This window comes from Eurosta solidaginis, chromosome 5 (assembly GCF_040869045.1).
Source record: "Eurosta solidaginis isolate ZX-2024a chromosome 5, ASM4086904v1, whole genome shotgun sequence".
NCBI classification, from domain to species: domain Eukaryota; kingdom Metazoa; phylum Arthropoda; class Insecta; order Diptera; family Tephritidae; genus Eurosta; species Eurosta solidaginis.
Window position 1 is genome coordinate 248922756 of NC_090323.1, and position 16703 is coordinate 248939458.

General features: G+C 33.8%; 1 protein-coding gene across 3 annotated transcripts in view; it reads left to right on the forward strand.

The window, feature by feature from the left end:
* The window catches only part of ago (archipelago), an 87639-nt gene extending 71636 nt beyond the window's left edge, over nucleotides 1-16003 (forward strand). For all 3 annotated transcript variants that reach the window (XM_067789573.1, XM_067789574.1, XM_067789572.1), the window contains one exon: nucleotides 1800-16003. In XM_067789573.1, coding sequence (XP_067645674.1) covers nucleotides 1800-1911 — 112 coding nt within the window. In that variant the 3' untranslated portion in view covers nucleotides 1912-16003. The remainder of the gene's footprint in view (nucleotides 1-1799) is intronic.
* The last annotated feature ends 700 nt before the right edge of the window (nucleotides 16004-16703 follow it).

Sequence of the window (16703 nt, forward strand, 5' to 3'; positions counted from 1 at the left end):
TATCGAAAATTTCGAAAAAACGAAGAAGTGCGATAATCCATAACCAAAGATGGATGGATAAAGTAATGAAACTCGGTAGGTGGGTTGACCTTATGACGCAGAATAGAAAATAGGTAAAATTTTGGACAATGGGCGTGGTAACGCCCACTTTTAAAAGGTAATTTAAAAGTTTTGCAAGCTGTAATTTGGCAATCGTTGAAGATATCATGATGAAATTTGGCAGGAACTTTACTCCTATTACTATATGTGTTCTAAATTAGAATTAGCAAAATCGGATGACGAACAGGCCCACTCTTAAAAAAAAATTTGTTTAAGTCAAATTTTAACAAAAATTTAATATCTAAGTAAATTATATCAAATTTCAACGCCAGTAATGATATGGTGCAACAAAATACAAAAATAAAAGAAAATTTCAAAATGGGCTTGGCTCCGCCCTTTTTCATTTAATTTGTCTAGAATACTTTTAATGCCATAAGTCGAACAAAAATTTACCAATCCTTTTGAAATTTGGTAAGGGGATAGCTTCTATGAAGATAACTATTTTCTGTGAAAATGTGCGAAATCGGTTGAAGCCACGCCCAGTTTTTATACACAGTCGACCGTCTGTCCTTCCGCTCGGCCGTTAACACAATAACTTGAGCAAAAATCGATATATCTTTATTAAACTTAGTTTACGTACTTATCTGAACTCAGTTTATCTTGGTATTAAAAATGGGCGAAATCCGACTATGACCACGCCCACTTTTTCGATATCGAAAATTTCGAAAAATGAAAAAAATGCCATAATTCTATACCAAATACGAAAAAAGGTATGAAACATGGTAATTGAATTGGTTTATTGACGCAAAATATAACTTTAGAAAAAACTTTGTAAAATGGGTGTGACACCTACCATATTAAGTAGAAGAAAATGAAAAAGTTCTGCAGGGCGAAATCAAAAACCCTTGGAATCTTGGTAGGAATACTGTTCGTGGTATTACATATAAATAAATTAGCGGTACCTGACAGATGATGTTCTGGGTAACCCTGGTCCACAATTTGGTCGATATCTCGAAAATGCCTTCACATACACAACTGAGGGCCACTCCCTTTTGAAACAGTCATTAATACCTTTAATTTGATACCCATATCGTACAAACACATTCTAGGGTCACCCCTGGTCCACCTTTATGGCGATATCCCGAAAAGGCGTCCACCTATAGAACTAAAGCCCGCTCCCTTTTAAAAAACTCACTAACACCTTTCATTTGATACCCATATCGTACAAACACATTCTAGAGCCACCCCTGGTCCACCTTTATGGCGATTTCCCGAAATGGCGTCCACATATAGAACTATGGCTAACTCCCTTTTAAAATACTCCTTTAATACCTTCCATTTGATACCCATGTCATACAAACACATTTCAGGGTTACCCAAGGTTCATTTTCCTAAATGGTGATTTTCCCTTATTTTGTCTCCAAAGCTCTCAGCTGAGTGTGTAATGTTCGGTTACACCCGAACTTAACCTTCCTTACTTGTTTCTAAATAATCGCTTTCGAAAAAGTACTAAAAGAGTAACAGGACCTTAAATAATTTTGATTTCCCATAAATCATTTCCACCGCAAACTAACCTGTAACCAGTATTCGGAAAATGTTATCGCAAATAGTACAAAAGGATATGTTTTTTGTTACTTTGCACACTCTGCGGAAACTCAATTAAAGGAGAAGCTCAGCCTACAACTGTTCGGACTTATATTCACCAAAAATCTATTATTATTGTTATTTGTTAACCATTTATAATAATTAATTTATTTCAGAGCGAACGATACAAAATTGATATGTGCTGTGGGATCACGCAATGGCACTGAGGAGACCAAACTTATGGTTTTGGATTTTGATGTAGAAGGAGCTTGTGTGAAGTGTTCATAAAAGAGATTGAAGTAATAAGGTATCATCATTAATATAATTAAGTATATTACACCGAAAGAGCGTACATAATATAAATACATACATACACATAGTCGTAGTAGCTGTAAAAAAAGCGTAAACAAAAACTTAAAAATGACTAAAAGCAAACGACATTAGGGTGAAATCAATTAAATTGTCTTAGATTATGGAATATTGTAATGTCATCGAAATACATACATACCCAAACAAGCAAGCATCGTCAAGCATACACCTAAATACATGCATATTAGACTGGGCCGATTTATTAATCGATTTTTCTGTAGGATTTGGGGTCAGGAAAAAAAGTTCCACTACGCATACCCAAAAAAAAAAAAAAAAACAATTTTAGGGCCTGCGAAATTTCATTTTTTGACTTTTTTTCGACTTTGATTTTTAAGTTTTTTTTCATGACCTACTAAAAAAATTTTCATTTGATTGTAATATTTTCATGTACACCCTGTCCGACCCAAAAATGTGCGGTAAAAACGTTGGCGATTTTTGGGTCGGACAGGGTATATATATAAAATTTTTTTAGTAGGTCATGAAAAAAATCTTAAAAATCAAAGTCGAAAAAGTCAAAAAAATGAAATTTCGCATGCTCAAAACTAATTTTTTTGGGTATGCGTGGTGGAACTTTTTTTCCTGAGCCCAAGTCCTATCGAAAAATCGATGGCGCGATATCTGTTAACTTTTGTCCATACAAATCGACCCACCCTAATGCATATATTTCTATAAAGCTTTACCTCCTAAAAGAGTGCAAATATGTATGTAAATATATATGTATGTATATTGTAATGCATTATACGTTTTAAAAAGTAAAAAAGCATATAATTACTAAGCAAAAAAATTAAATTTGCTGATATACTAGATGTCAGCGTTTATTTAGCAAAATATGCATTATTTAATTGAAAGTTTATCTTAATTTTTTAAATTTCATTTATTTAAAATTTTAGTTTAGCTATAATTTTTATAATTAAAAGAAAACAAAATTGGCTTATTAGTAGTTCTAAAATGTTAAATTACATACATACATATTCATGTTGTGTACATACATACATATGTATGTGTGTAGTAAAAAATAATGATGGAAATATATCTTCCAATTAGGTACATACTATGTATTATTGTTTGTCAAATAATTAAAGTTATTAATGTTATTTTGTTTGCGTATTTGCTGCATATTATTTATGTCTAGCGCATAAAAAAAAATTTGATCAATCGCATGTATGCGACAATTATGTGTAAGAAGTTATGTTAAAAAATGTTTAGATATTAGAAAACTTAATTTTTGAGTATACATTAATGTGTAATACAAATTCGTTTAAGCTTGCAAACACACACATGCATTAATGTGTAACTCGATAACAGTTCACAAGGTTTCAAACACGCCTTTTACGTGTAGTACAATTTAATTTGTATTTTGAATGATTGTTTCAATTAATTTCTAGTTTTCTGGTTTCTATTTACGCTTTTTTTTTAATTTTAAATAAGTTTGTTGGATAAAGAAATAAAAAAAGTAGTAAACACGTGAAATAACACATTATTAGCCGCTTGTCATTATTAACGGTTTCAATTAAAAAAAAAAATAATAATAATAATAATCAGCCCAATTCTTAACAAAAATTCTTAGCGAGTTTTTTCCCTTCACCCATTCCTAGTATTCTTAGATTTTTTTCTTTTCCCTTTCCTCTTGTTCTGAACAATGTTCGAAAAAAGGGAAGACCTGTTAAGGGAGAAAAATAGTGTAACGAATTTAGTGAAATTCCTCTAATTTGCAACCTTCTGGTAACATTCGTATCGCTAAACTGTTTATTCATAATATTCAATAATGCAAAATGGTCTTTATTAAACTACTTTGAAAATACTTCACAATAACACTTATACTCCGCAACCAATAGCGTGCTTAAATCAAACTGATTGCTGCTTACTCAGCTTTCGCTCCTTTTATACTCTGCTGTCTCGTTCGCATACTTCTAGGCGATTCTTCTAGAATTTACTACTTAGTTACCAGCTATAAACTTACTGGCTATAAACTACAGATGCACGTTTATAGCCTCTCGCATAGCCATATGCGCGTGTATATGTGAGTAATACCGATGATTGCATACTTTTGTGAGTATCTCTCCGCTGCTTGTATGTATATATGTGTATACATAATGATTGATTTGTTTATGTAAATACAAGTGACTGCTTAGTATCGGCTTAGAGATGATAGTATCCCTTAGTGTTGCTAATATTCGTCACAATAGGTATAATGAATGTTATTGAAAGGGAGATTCCTCTGTCATTTGTGAAATTGAAGGGATTATAGCAAAACAGTTCAGGTATATTTTACGAAAAAACACGAATTTGTGCAAGTTTGTACTAAAATATTATTTACCCATAATACTCCTTTTTAAGTCGAAAAGTATATAACTAAGCAAGAGATAAGAGCTCTTACTAAATTTGATGCAAAGTGCATCAATTGCGTAAGGATTTTTGACAAGAGATAAATGGAGACAGCGATGTGCCGCACAGGGCTGATGAACCCAATCCGGCAATCGATGATAATGAAATGAATGTTCCCCGACGATTGGATTCTAAGTGTTCTTTGCCCAGTCCATATTAAAGAGGATCCTGCAAACTGCGCCAACTTTCGCGGAATCAGCCTTCTTTATATTGCACATAAGGACCTGTCAAGCGTATTGTGCGAAAGATTGAAGCCCACGGTGAATCGGCTGATTGGACTTTATCGGTGCGGCTTCAGACCTGATAAATCTACCATCGACCACAATTTCATAATACACCAAATATTAGAAAAACCCTCGAAGAAAGAATTGACACACCTCACCTCTTCGTCGATTTTAAAGCCGTACGATTTCTTTAATTCGATGCTGGAGAAAACTATACTAGCTGCAGAACTTAACCGCTCTGGAATTATATTCGATAAAATCGTGCAATTACTGGTGTATGCTGAAGACATTGATATCATCAGCCTGAAGAACCGCGCCATAAGTTCTGCTTACACTAAACTGCAAAAAGAAGCGGAAAAGATGTGTATTGAAACGAAGAACCTGCTGTCATTGATTCAGCGCATTTGCGCTTTGGCAACACGCTACTGTTGGCAGCCATAATTTCGAAAAAGTAAAAGACTTCGTTTATTTGCGAACCAGCATTAACACAAACAACATTATCAGCTCTGAAATCCAGCGAAGAATCGCCATTGCCAGTAAATACTACTTTGGACTAGTAAAGTCCGCTCTCGGCAAATGAAAATCATGCTCTACAAAGCAATTATGGTAACTCGTCCTGCTATATGGTACAGAAGCATGGACCATGACAACATCATAAAGCTGCTCTGGGACTGTTCCGCAGGCATCAACATAGTCAAGCTAATTAAAACGCAGCGGCTACGTTGGCTAGGCCATGTTATGGGAATGAAAGATGACATTCCTTCATTGTTTAATTAAATACATATGTTTCTTAACGTATTATAGCTAACTTACCTAAGAGTGTTTTTAACTAAAAATTTAAGGTTGTTGACAGTATCTTTTTTAATTGTTCTTTGAATATTTTTTTTATTACATCCCAGCCAGCATTTTTTTTAAATTTTGATCAAAAAATATTCAAATACCATACCCCAAGATGATTAAAAACGTTCAAATTTAAAAGCATTTTCTGTTTGAAAATTAATGTATCTTCGGGATAAAAATGTACCTTAAATATGATTATTCTTGAATAATCAATTACGATTCCTAATTCGAAACGCTTTTTATTCATATTTGATATCATTATAAAATTGAGCTTTAATTGTTTTAGAGTAATATTTGACTGCTTTTCACAGTCATTTTCTGATATATTCGTGAACATATTTCAATCGCTTTGGTTCAGATTTTTGAATGCGATTTCATGCATTTCTTCTTCATATCTCATTCAAAATAAGATACTACATAATAATCTTATTTCATCAGGGGAAGAAAGCATGCGGAAGTGACCTATTTGAACCACAGGTCACTCGCAAACAAACTTGACCGATATACGTACACCTGCGACTACAACATCCAACATCAGCTATGATCGTCAACATCTTAAAATACGAAATGGTACGGGATGTTGAAGCCATATGCAGGTACATACATATGTATTTCAAGAGAGTTTCACCTACCTGGGTTTCAAATAGCTCACAACTTTTGTATTGTCCAACTATTATGTATTTTCTGGGAAGCCGAAGGTGGAGAAATGGTTTGGGAAAGATTTTACGTTATTTCTTGTCTTGAAAAATATCTTTTGTATAAATAATGATACAAAAAAGAAGGTAGTTCCACTCAAAATTTGTTGACGTTTTTGGGGATTCTTGAAGTTTCATAATGTTTGTTGTTTTGCCAGAAGCGTTGCCATACCGTTACTGTTTAAGGCGAAATTGTGTTTTTTCGGGATGGAAAATTCCTTTAGGATGAAAACGCAATGGTCATCTGAGACAATAATAATATGCTTTAGCACGATTTATGTGCATTCATATCAATTGAGAATACAGTAAAACATGCAATTTCATTGAAAAAGAGTGGATGACTCATAGATTGGTTAATGACTCATATCTTTATGGCAGCTTGACCCTAGACAGAAAAAAATCCTATTGTTCTAGCATGGCCCTATTATCATGCCCCTACAGTGAATATTTCTCAAGGCATGTTGAGAAAAATTGTACCTCCAAAGTCTGCACATCTATTTCAATGCTAAAAGGGCACAGAATGTGTATAGGCGGGGTTGTCCCAAGGTGACCTCTGGTACAACGGGCAAAAACACTCTCATAACTAGTAACTAACCTGCAGATCTACAGGGTAATGTCCTCCTTAAAAAAATGTTTAATGATTCCCTCCTAAAGCGCAACACTTGAATTATACAATAAATAAAAAATGTGGACCTCTAGCCAATTTATCAAGAAATTGCGGTGTCGGTTTATAAGGACCTTTGAGCAAGCAATTGATCAACGTGTATGTTTTGTCAAAACGCTCTGTGCAAACATACGGGCTATATTCCCTTGCTTTGCATACTTCGATCCATGTTTCTTCCACCAAAACAATTTTCGGGAGCTCGAAAACTTATTAAAAGCCTTCTTTTCTAGGCTGATATTTCGTATAAAAATATTCCCAAGGCATGGGGCTCATTGTTGTTTCTTTTTTTATTTAAAATAACTATGAAAGTAATTTAGTCGTATTCGTTAATATGAAATCCATCAAAATTAGAAAAATTCACTGTCCCCGCAAAAGTCAAGTGGCTAACGTCACACTAAATGGAACTACCTCCATTTTTTGTATCATGGTATAAATAGTAAAATTTTTATATATTTTTTCTGAGCTTCATGGTTGAAAAATATGTGTATGTGAAAAAAATAAGATTTTCATTGAAAAGTAAAATTTTAACAAGTATAAAATTCATTATTCAGTCAACAAATATATTCATAAAAGATTCAGAAAGCTGAATTAAAAATGATTATAAATTTTTGATCAGCTAAAGTAAACACGTTTGATTCAAATATAATTCCAAAATGTGATTGAAAAACTATATTCAGTTTTTGATCATCAAAGGTAAGCATATTTGACTATTCTTTTTGTTGTTGAAATATAAAAATTTAGGGCCTCATTCTGTATTCCGAACGATAGCTCAGGCGAACGATTCGTCTCTAAAAGATTTCGGATAACAATGGTATTCTATATCATTTTCGTTCGGCCTTTACGTTTCCTACTTTTCGTCAAACATAAAAGGCGAAATCAATTGTCAATTGATATGTTTCCATCGTTTAGCATAGTACAAATTCACTAGCGATTCGTCTCTGAGGCGAAACGAACGTTCGTTTCGTAATAGAGAATGAAGCCCGTAATCATCAAAGGACTTCAAAAGTGATTCAAAAAGTGATCGAAAAATGTTTTTCAGTTTTTGATCATCAAAAGTATTCATATTTGATTATTTCTTTCGTTCTATTGTATGATAGCTCATTATTTAGTCAGAAAGGGTAATCAAATTGTATTGATATGTAGGGAAATTCAAAATTTAATCATCTAAATGCTGAGTGGGATGTATCCATAAAAAGGTAAAAAAAATGGATTTTCATTTCATATTTGTGTTTGTTCTAAAATAACTTAAAACTAGGGATAGGGAAATATATTTACAAAAGATCTTAAAACTAATATATTTATGTCATATTAAAAATTATATCATTTTGGCTAATATACACTCAGTTTTCTATTTCGCGAAGAAGCTGATGCATGCGCTTTACCAACTCCTTGCCGCCGTATTTAAATAGCTCCGCAGGCAATCCATCAGCGCCTGCGCCCTTGTTGTTTTTTCAATCTGGTTATTGCTATTCTGATTGCGTCATAATCGGGTGGGAGGGACATTTATTCATCGATTGCGGGATCGGGTTCGTCAGCCCTGTGTGGTAAATCGCTGTCCCCATTTGGGAGAGCATAGAAGTGTTCCCTCGATAATCTAAGTACTCTGTGGACATCAGTTACAAAGTCGCCGTTTTCGTTCTTACAAGAGTTTGCCCCGGTCTTAAAACCTTCCGTCTGTCGCCGATTTTTTTTGGTAAAACTTTCGAACGTTTTTCCTGATGGCTAGCAGCTCAAGCTCCTCGCACTCACGTCTCTATGCCTCTGCTTTTTTCTTCCTAAAAAGGCGTCTCGCTTCCCTTTTCAACTCGCGATAGCGTTCACACACTCCTGTTGTTGCGCTCGCTTTTAACGTAGCCCTGTAGGCTGCGTCTTTTCTTTCGGTTGCAACGCGGCATTATTTATAGTACCAGTTGTTTTTCCGTGGTCGCCGGTAACAAATTTTTCCTCGGCGGCAGTACGAAGTGCTTTGGAGATATGCCCCTGCGAAAGTCGAGTTGCAAAATCATTGGCAGTCTGTTGTGATTGCAGCCTTTCGACGTATAGCTTTCCTTGTGTTTTTTGTTCCTTGGTTTTAGCCGCACAGAGACGGGTGCGTCTTTTGGCTGTGACGAGTCGATGTTAGGTCCTCGGATCGTGCGCAAATCTAAAACACTGGAGACATGCCGTCCGTCTATCACAACGTGGTCGATCTGATTGCGATTATTTCCATCAGGGGACAGCCATGTAGTTTGATGTATCTTTCTATGCATAAACCTCGTGCTCGATATAACCATGTTTCGAGCACCGACAAAGTCAATCAGCCTCAGTGCATTAAGAGAAGTTTCATTGTGTAGGCTAAACTTTCCGACTGTGGGGCTAAAACACCTTTGCCCACCCTGGCGTTAAAGTCGCCAAGCACGACTTTTATATCATTTTCATAAGTATATTGCATTATTCACATTTTTTTTAACTAACTGGCTGCTCATATTTTCTAGATTTTGTAAATTAATGTTAATATGTAGTCTGAGGAGGTAGCGTGCTCCGCCTATCACACCGAGGGTCCTAGGTTCAACTCACGGGCAAAGTAACATAAAAAAATAAGTTTTTTTTTTTTTAATTAGGAAAAAGTTTTTCCAATCGGCGCCACCCCTCGGAAATGATTTGGCAAACACTCCGAGTGCATTTATGCCATGAAAAGCTTCTCAGTATAATTCATCTGCCTTGCTGCTGCCGTTCATAGTCGGCATAAAACATGTCCCCCCAACTTGTAGGGAAAATTAAAAGAAGCACGACGCAAATTAGAAGCGAAGCTCGGCCTAAGATTTCTTCGGAGGTTATCGCGCCATGCATTTTTTTTTTTGCATGTAGTTGGATTTTTATAGACACATTTAAAAGAAAAGTTGGTTTAAAACTCACATAGGCAATTCAATTTATTTCCCGCGAGCAAACAACCAAACCTTTCTTCCATTCTCTGGTCATTCTCCCTATCAGCATTATTTGAAGGTAGGTATGGCAATGGAAAAATAGAAAGCAATGGAGAAAAATAAAATAAAATTTAAGCTCAACACTTAAAACTAAATTCACAGCAATTCAACGAACATCAAATTCTACAACTTTTTATTGGAAATTTTTAGAACTTTTCCGAGTGCGCAAGTTTAAAAACGATATCGACTTCCGTTTAGTTTGGAATTTTTGTTTTTTTTTGTCGAAGGTGTTCCTAATTTTCTTCCATATATGTATGTTAGGGCGGGTCAAATTGTATGAGGAAAAATGGGGGGGAAAAAACTTCAGGTGTACATCCAGTTTCTGAATCTATGGGTCATACTGAGTAATATTGTCGATGGGACCATAGGTCTGAAATGAATTTCGAGCCTCCCTAATTTTGTTAGAAAACTTTATATCCCAATCCGAATTGACATTTATTTTCATGTATATTATTTGTGAGATTCGCTATTCGGATTGGGATATAAAATTTTTTAACAAAATTAGGGAGCCTCGAAATTCATTTCAGACCTATGGTCCCATGGACAATATTACTCAGTATGACCCATAGATTCAGAAACTGGATGTGCCTTTTCAACAATAAATTTACCCCACCATAATGTATGTACATAAAAGAAGATTGTGTTCGTCCATTGTATAGAAGAATATGAGCAAGACCCTCGACAAAAAGATGTCAGTATACTGCAAAAACCGTTATATTACTAGCCTAAGCATGTAAAATATTTTTTTTAATTGCTCTTAAAAGTGTAAATTATGTTCTTCCACAGAAACCATTTACGTTTACTGAACTTGTTTGTTTGTAAGCGTAATGGTTAGTTTGTTTTTAAAAAACAAAATAGTTTAGTAAATTTTATTTCTCATGTTTTAAGAGTTCATCATGTTAATAGTTTTGTTTAAATTTTGTGTTATCGCAATACACATTTAGTTACGAACAATTGTTAGAAAATTGGTTTAGCAAATATGTACAATATTTTGAATGATAATTTTTAGTAATTTTAAAGATTAATGTCTGTTACTTGCAGTCTCAAGTGACTTATACAATTGTCCATTTGAGTATATTATTAATCAATGCAAAATGCAAATACATGCAGCAAATACAATTTTTGTTAAAAACAGCTTATGTATAACCCTCGAACTTTAAGCTTGTTACCGAAAATTTGCATAAACAAGAAACAAATTTATAGGAGCCAGATTTATCTTATTATGGCGCTTTCTTCTCTGGAAAAAGCTCTACCCTTAAGGGCCCATTACTGATACTTAGCATAGACTTGACTTGGCTTGAGAACTGTCACTTACAGTTCTGTTAAATGAACATTGCATGTTACTGATTACTAAAAACATAGCAACACTTAACTTGACTTAGAAGTCTGTTGAATTTTGATTTTCTATGTAAGTTTTAAGTGACGTTTACATTTTGAGATGCCATTTGTTTGTTTCCATTTCATTTTGACATTTTGTCATACAAATTGACATTTATTTAAAAATAAATTTCAACGCTGATTATGATGCCATGTTGTATGCGCCAAGTGGAGTATAATCGTGGCTAAGTGGCCAAGTTTACGCCAAGTCAAGTCAAGTCTATGCTAAGTATCAGTAATGGGGGCTTTATGTTGCACTCTTTAAGGGCCAATTAATGGTGACTTATAACCATAAAACCATAACCAGATAAACAGCTGATCGAATCTACCTTATGGAAATCAATGAATTGATGAATGCTGCCATACCATAACTATAACGCCATAACCAAACCATAGCCAACCAATTGGTTTTTGGTTTCTCGCCATATCCATAACCAAAAAATTATTGAGTTGGTGAATTTAATAACTTTTTGTAGATTTTATTCATTGTTTTGGATACGTTATGACTAGGAGACTTATTTTTTGTCGAATATGTTTGTAATTTTTTGCGTTTTCATTTTTATGAATTTTCACGATTTTTAGGTTAAGGAACCATTAATTGATCACATTGGAGATGGTTATGGATATGGGTATGGTTACGACTATGGCATTAGGGTTAAGGAAGTTTAATTAGCCCTATAGTTCGAACTTTTGAATTAAGGCCAACCGGCGCTCGATAAAATGGCTGAATTTGTAGCCAACGCTATTCCGCTTTTTATTCAGTGGGAAATATTTCTTGAATGGAACAACAACTTACCCTGCAAAAATCGTTGGATCATGTGGTCCACTGGAGAACTTAGCATTATACTCCACTATAATGCAGCAATGGACCAAATCATGATTCTACACGAACATATCCCTGCAAAAATCATTGGATCATGTGGTCCACTGGAGTACTTATCATTATACCCACTGTAATGCAGCAATGGACCAACTCATATTTCTACACGAACATACTGTAAGCCGATCATTGCTCGTTTTTAACGATTGTAATCACTACACGATGTTTATTGGACTGTGGGTACTCCATGGATTACTCTGATGTAATGCTGAGCTGGAGTATATGGTCCAGTCCTAGGACATCGCAATGTTAATTGGACCATATTTTTTGTATGAATTGTGGTTAATTTTGGAGCACTCGCTTGGTCCATAGCGAGTACTCCATACATGCATGCATGGAGTACTCGCGATTTTTGCAGGGATTAAAGCCGATCATTACTCGTTTTTAAAGATTGTAATCACTACACGATGTTTATTGGACTGTGGGTACTCCATGGTTTACTCTGATGTAATGAGAAGCTGGAGTATATGGTCCAGTCCTAGGACATCGCAATGTTAATTGGACCATATTTTTTGTATGACTAGTGGTTAATTTTGGAACACTCACTTGGTCCATAGCGAGTACTCCATACATGCATGCATGGAGTACTCGCGATTTTTGAAGGGTTACGAGAGAGCTGATAAGAATAGCATTACCCTGCAAAAATCGTTGGATCATGTGGTCCACTGGAGTACTTACCATTATACTCCACTGTATTGCAGCAATGACCAACTCATGTTTCTACACGAACATATTGTAAGCCGATCATTGCTCGTTTTAACGATTGTAATCACTACACGATGTTTATTGGACTGTGGGTACTCCATGGATTACTCTGATCTAATGCGGAGCTGTAGTATATGGTCGAGTCCTAGGACATCGCAATGTTAATGGGACCATATTTTTTGTATGAATTGTGGGTAATATTGGAGCACTCGGTTGGTCCATAGCGAGTACTCATTACATGCATGCATGGAGTACTCGCGATTTTGGCAGGGTATTTTCCGAAAAGAGAACGTCATAAGAAAAGCTTTGAAATGTGAACGTTATGTTACTTATCTCAACGGTTTATGATTGGCTATCAATTCCTATCATATATTGAAATTTAGAAATTTTTTTCGCGAACTTTTATAATTTGACGGATACGGCTCTATATATAGGTTCATACTTACATAAATATGAATTAGATCGTTTCAGATTCTTTTAAATCTTTCAAAACAGACTAGACTAGTATCCTGCCAAGTTAGTTAAGATTTGTCTGCCACCTGGCAAAAATAAAAAAAGAAAAAAACTACAAGAACTTATAAGTTTAGTTGATTGTAAAATCGACTATTCGAATAATCGATTAGCAAAAGTTGTTAGGAATTTTGATTATCACTAATCGACTAGTTGTTTGCTTCCGATTAGTGACAGATTCGACTATTCGAATCGTTTTTTTTTTTTTTTTTTTTTGTAATTTTAAATGAGTTCTGCTATATGTAAAGACGTTTGGCAGTTATTGTAAGCCATCTGCAGTGGACATTTTTTCACTTTGCTAGAAGCTCGTTTAGCAGTTTTTTTTAACAAGAGAATATTTAATTTATGAAACTGTAAGTATTCGAATAGTGACAGCTAGTCGATTTTTAAACAATGCAAAAGTTGCTTCACATTCGTTTTTCAAGAGAATTTTGAAGTTTCAGTTTGTTTTTATGTGAATATCTCGTTATCCGACTACCACTTTTTTTAAGATTAAGGATAAGAAAATACTTATTTGACACATTTTTCTTAATTTGAATTACTTTTAGAATTAAGCTGCCGTCCATAGATTAAAGCAGTGCAGCTCACTTACTGCCTTCTAGAAATTTGAATGCCAATAAATAAATACTCATTTAAAATTCATAGTGACAGGCAAAGCGAGGTTGTAAATTTGATGTTTACTTGTAAATTTTAAAAAATACCAAATAAAACTTAATTTTTCGCCGGTTTCACTTTTTTACACTTTGCAGCCTTTTTGCTGCTGCGGACGTCTGTAAAATTTTGTTTCGAAATTCACTAATTTTCAAGAATTTTTGTAAAATTTAGTGTAGTAGTTCAAAACGATAAAACGAAAATAAGTATTTGACAGCCTTTAAAAAACCCGATTTACTTTTAGAGTTATAGCTATACACTTATTTTCGAAGTTGGCCGATTTTCTAAATTATTTTGGGAAGACTTGGTATGGTAGAACACAACGACAAAATAAAAATACATATTTGACAATTTTTCGAAACTAAAATTATTTTTTAAGTTATGCCCCAAAAAAATATTTATAAAACTTGAAATTTGGAAAGCCTAAAAAATTAATATATGGGCGTGATCTGGTAGCCAAAAATTCAGAAATAAATGACTTTGAATTTTTTCGAAGTTCCTTCTTTTAAGCCCGTATAACACTTGTTATATAAACTTTCATAGAAAAAAGTTATACTATTTAAATAGAAAAAAAGTACAGATCCCAACCACAATATTACTTAATGTACATATGTATGTGTTTAAAGAAAATTTTGAAATTTTAAAGGTCATACCTATGTTTTGAGGGCTAACTTCGAAAAACGGAGAATATGTAGCTTAGATGACAAAAAGCAACACATCGGTTGCCATTTCAAAAACGCCCTATCTTAGTAAACTTCTGAAAACGTCCTTCTTCAAAATTTGTTTAAAGAAGGTCCTTCTTCTGAATTGTTTTCAAACACGCACCGTCTCAGAATTTGTTTCAAAAATGCCCTCTATGAGCATGAAATCAATACGTTTTGATTTGAGATAAAGAGTTTATGAAAAACATTTTGAAATAGAACGTTTTCAACCCAACTTATGGCGTTCTTGAAATAATTCCTTAAAAATGGTGTTTTTGAAAAATATTTTTAGAAAGGACGTTTTCGCAGCCAATAAAGGGTAACATTCCACTTAGAATCCGATATGTTCGACACCATATTTATCACAAATCGACGACCGAGTGGAAAATAACCATACAACAAAACGGGTTCCCTCAGAATTTGTTTGAAGTACACCTGATGAATTTCATATCAAAACCGATATGCATTGAACCCGACCCCCTCAGATGTTGATGAAATTTTGCATACAGGTACACTTTACCTATACAAACACAACTTCATTTTTAGAAATTGCATTTTTGAAAAATTGTGGGCGTGGCAAGGTGTCATAGTTGTGAAAAATGCGTTAAAAATGACGGTAATAGGTACTTTTGAGCTGTGATAACTACGGAATTACGATTTCCAAGATCTTAGTACCATTCGAAAGGTATTCAAATAGGCTTTCGAGAACGTATACTGCAAGATTTTTATTTTGCTGAAAATCCATTTTTAAAAACTAAACTGGGAAAAAATTACAAAGATCAAGCATTTATAAACAAAAAAAATGCGTTTCAGTGTAATAAAAATTTTCTCAGTGTACGATTTCTATAGCCGATTAGAATACCTTTCCAGTGGTACTAAGATCTTGGAAATCGGTTGAGCCATTCCGTAGTTATCACAGCTCAAAAGTACCTATTACCGTAATTTTTTCACGCATTTTTAACAACTTTGACACCTTGCCACGCCCACAATTTTTCAAAAATACAATTTCTAAAATGAGGTGGTGTTTGTATAGGTAAAGTGTACCTCTATGCAAAATTTCATCGAAATCTGAGGGGGTCGGGTTCAAAATATGCCTTTTTTTATAGGTTTTGATATGAAATTCATCACCTAACACAGAATTAAAAAAAAAAAAATTATCTTCAGCATAAGTTTAATACATTTTCAGTTGAGAAAGCATATTTTGGTATCAAAGTGTGAGATAAGGCGTTTTCGGATCGGCAAACGAAGTAAGTTGATTTACTCAGCCGCCGAAATATTGAAATGTAAAATTTGTATTTTTTGAAATAAAAAAAATTCAATAAGAAAGTGTGAACGCTTATTAACTTAGCAAAGATTTGTTGTACTATAAATGCCAAACCTCCCCACTATTAATTAAAACAAAAAAGTAAAAAAAAATATGTAAAACAAAGTTAAGTTATGCATGCATATAATAGCTTAAAGTTTGACCTAATTTTAAACAAATTTGATCAAAAACGCACATATACACACACATAGGGGTAACGCCCAAAAGTATGCAAAGAGATTAAAATAAAATTTAAAATGTTAAAAATTTGTTTTAAAATGCATAAGTATATATATATATATTTAGTTTGTTTATTTGTTTTATAAATTCAGTGCAGAATTTGTAAGTACGCCTAAAGCCAATTCGTGTATGCAAATTGATGCATAATTATATAGATATGTATGTATAAATTAGGTGAAGCAAAACAGAATCATGCAAATAAAATATTAAATTTTAATTATAGACTGATTTATTAGTAACTAAAATATACTTTAATAAAACATATTGCTACTGTATCACTTAAAACTAAAATGCTGCGAAAAAAATTCTAAGAGCTGCGCAAAGGGTAAAAATATAAAAAAAAAACAGCATAAAATAAAATTTAGCAAAGGTCCAAAAATATTTCAGCGGCACATGCGCAATAGCAACAGAAACAATCAGGGTATTCACAGTTTGGTGAAAAAGTTACAGCTTAGTATATTTACCCATACATATATGTAATACACTCCATCCATTAGTGTGCACCCTTTAATTAGTCAATGTTTGATTAATATGAGTTTAGTTGAAGTTTTAACATAATTTGAATTTTCACAT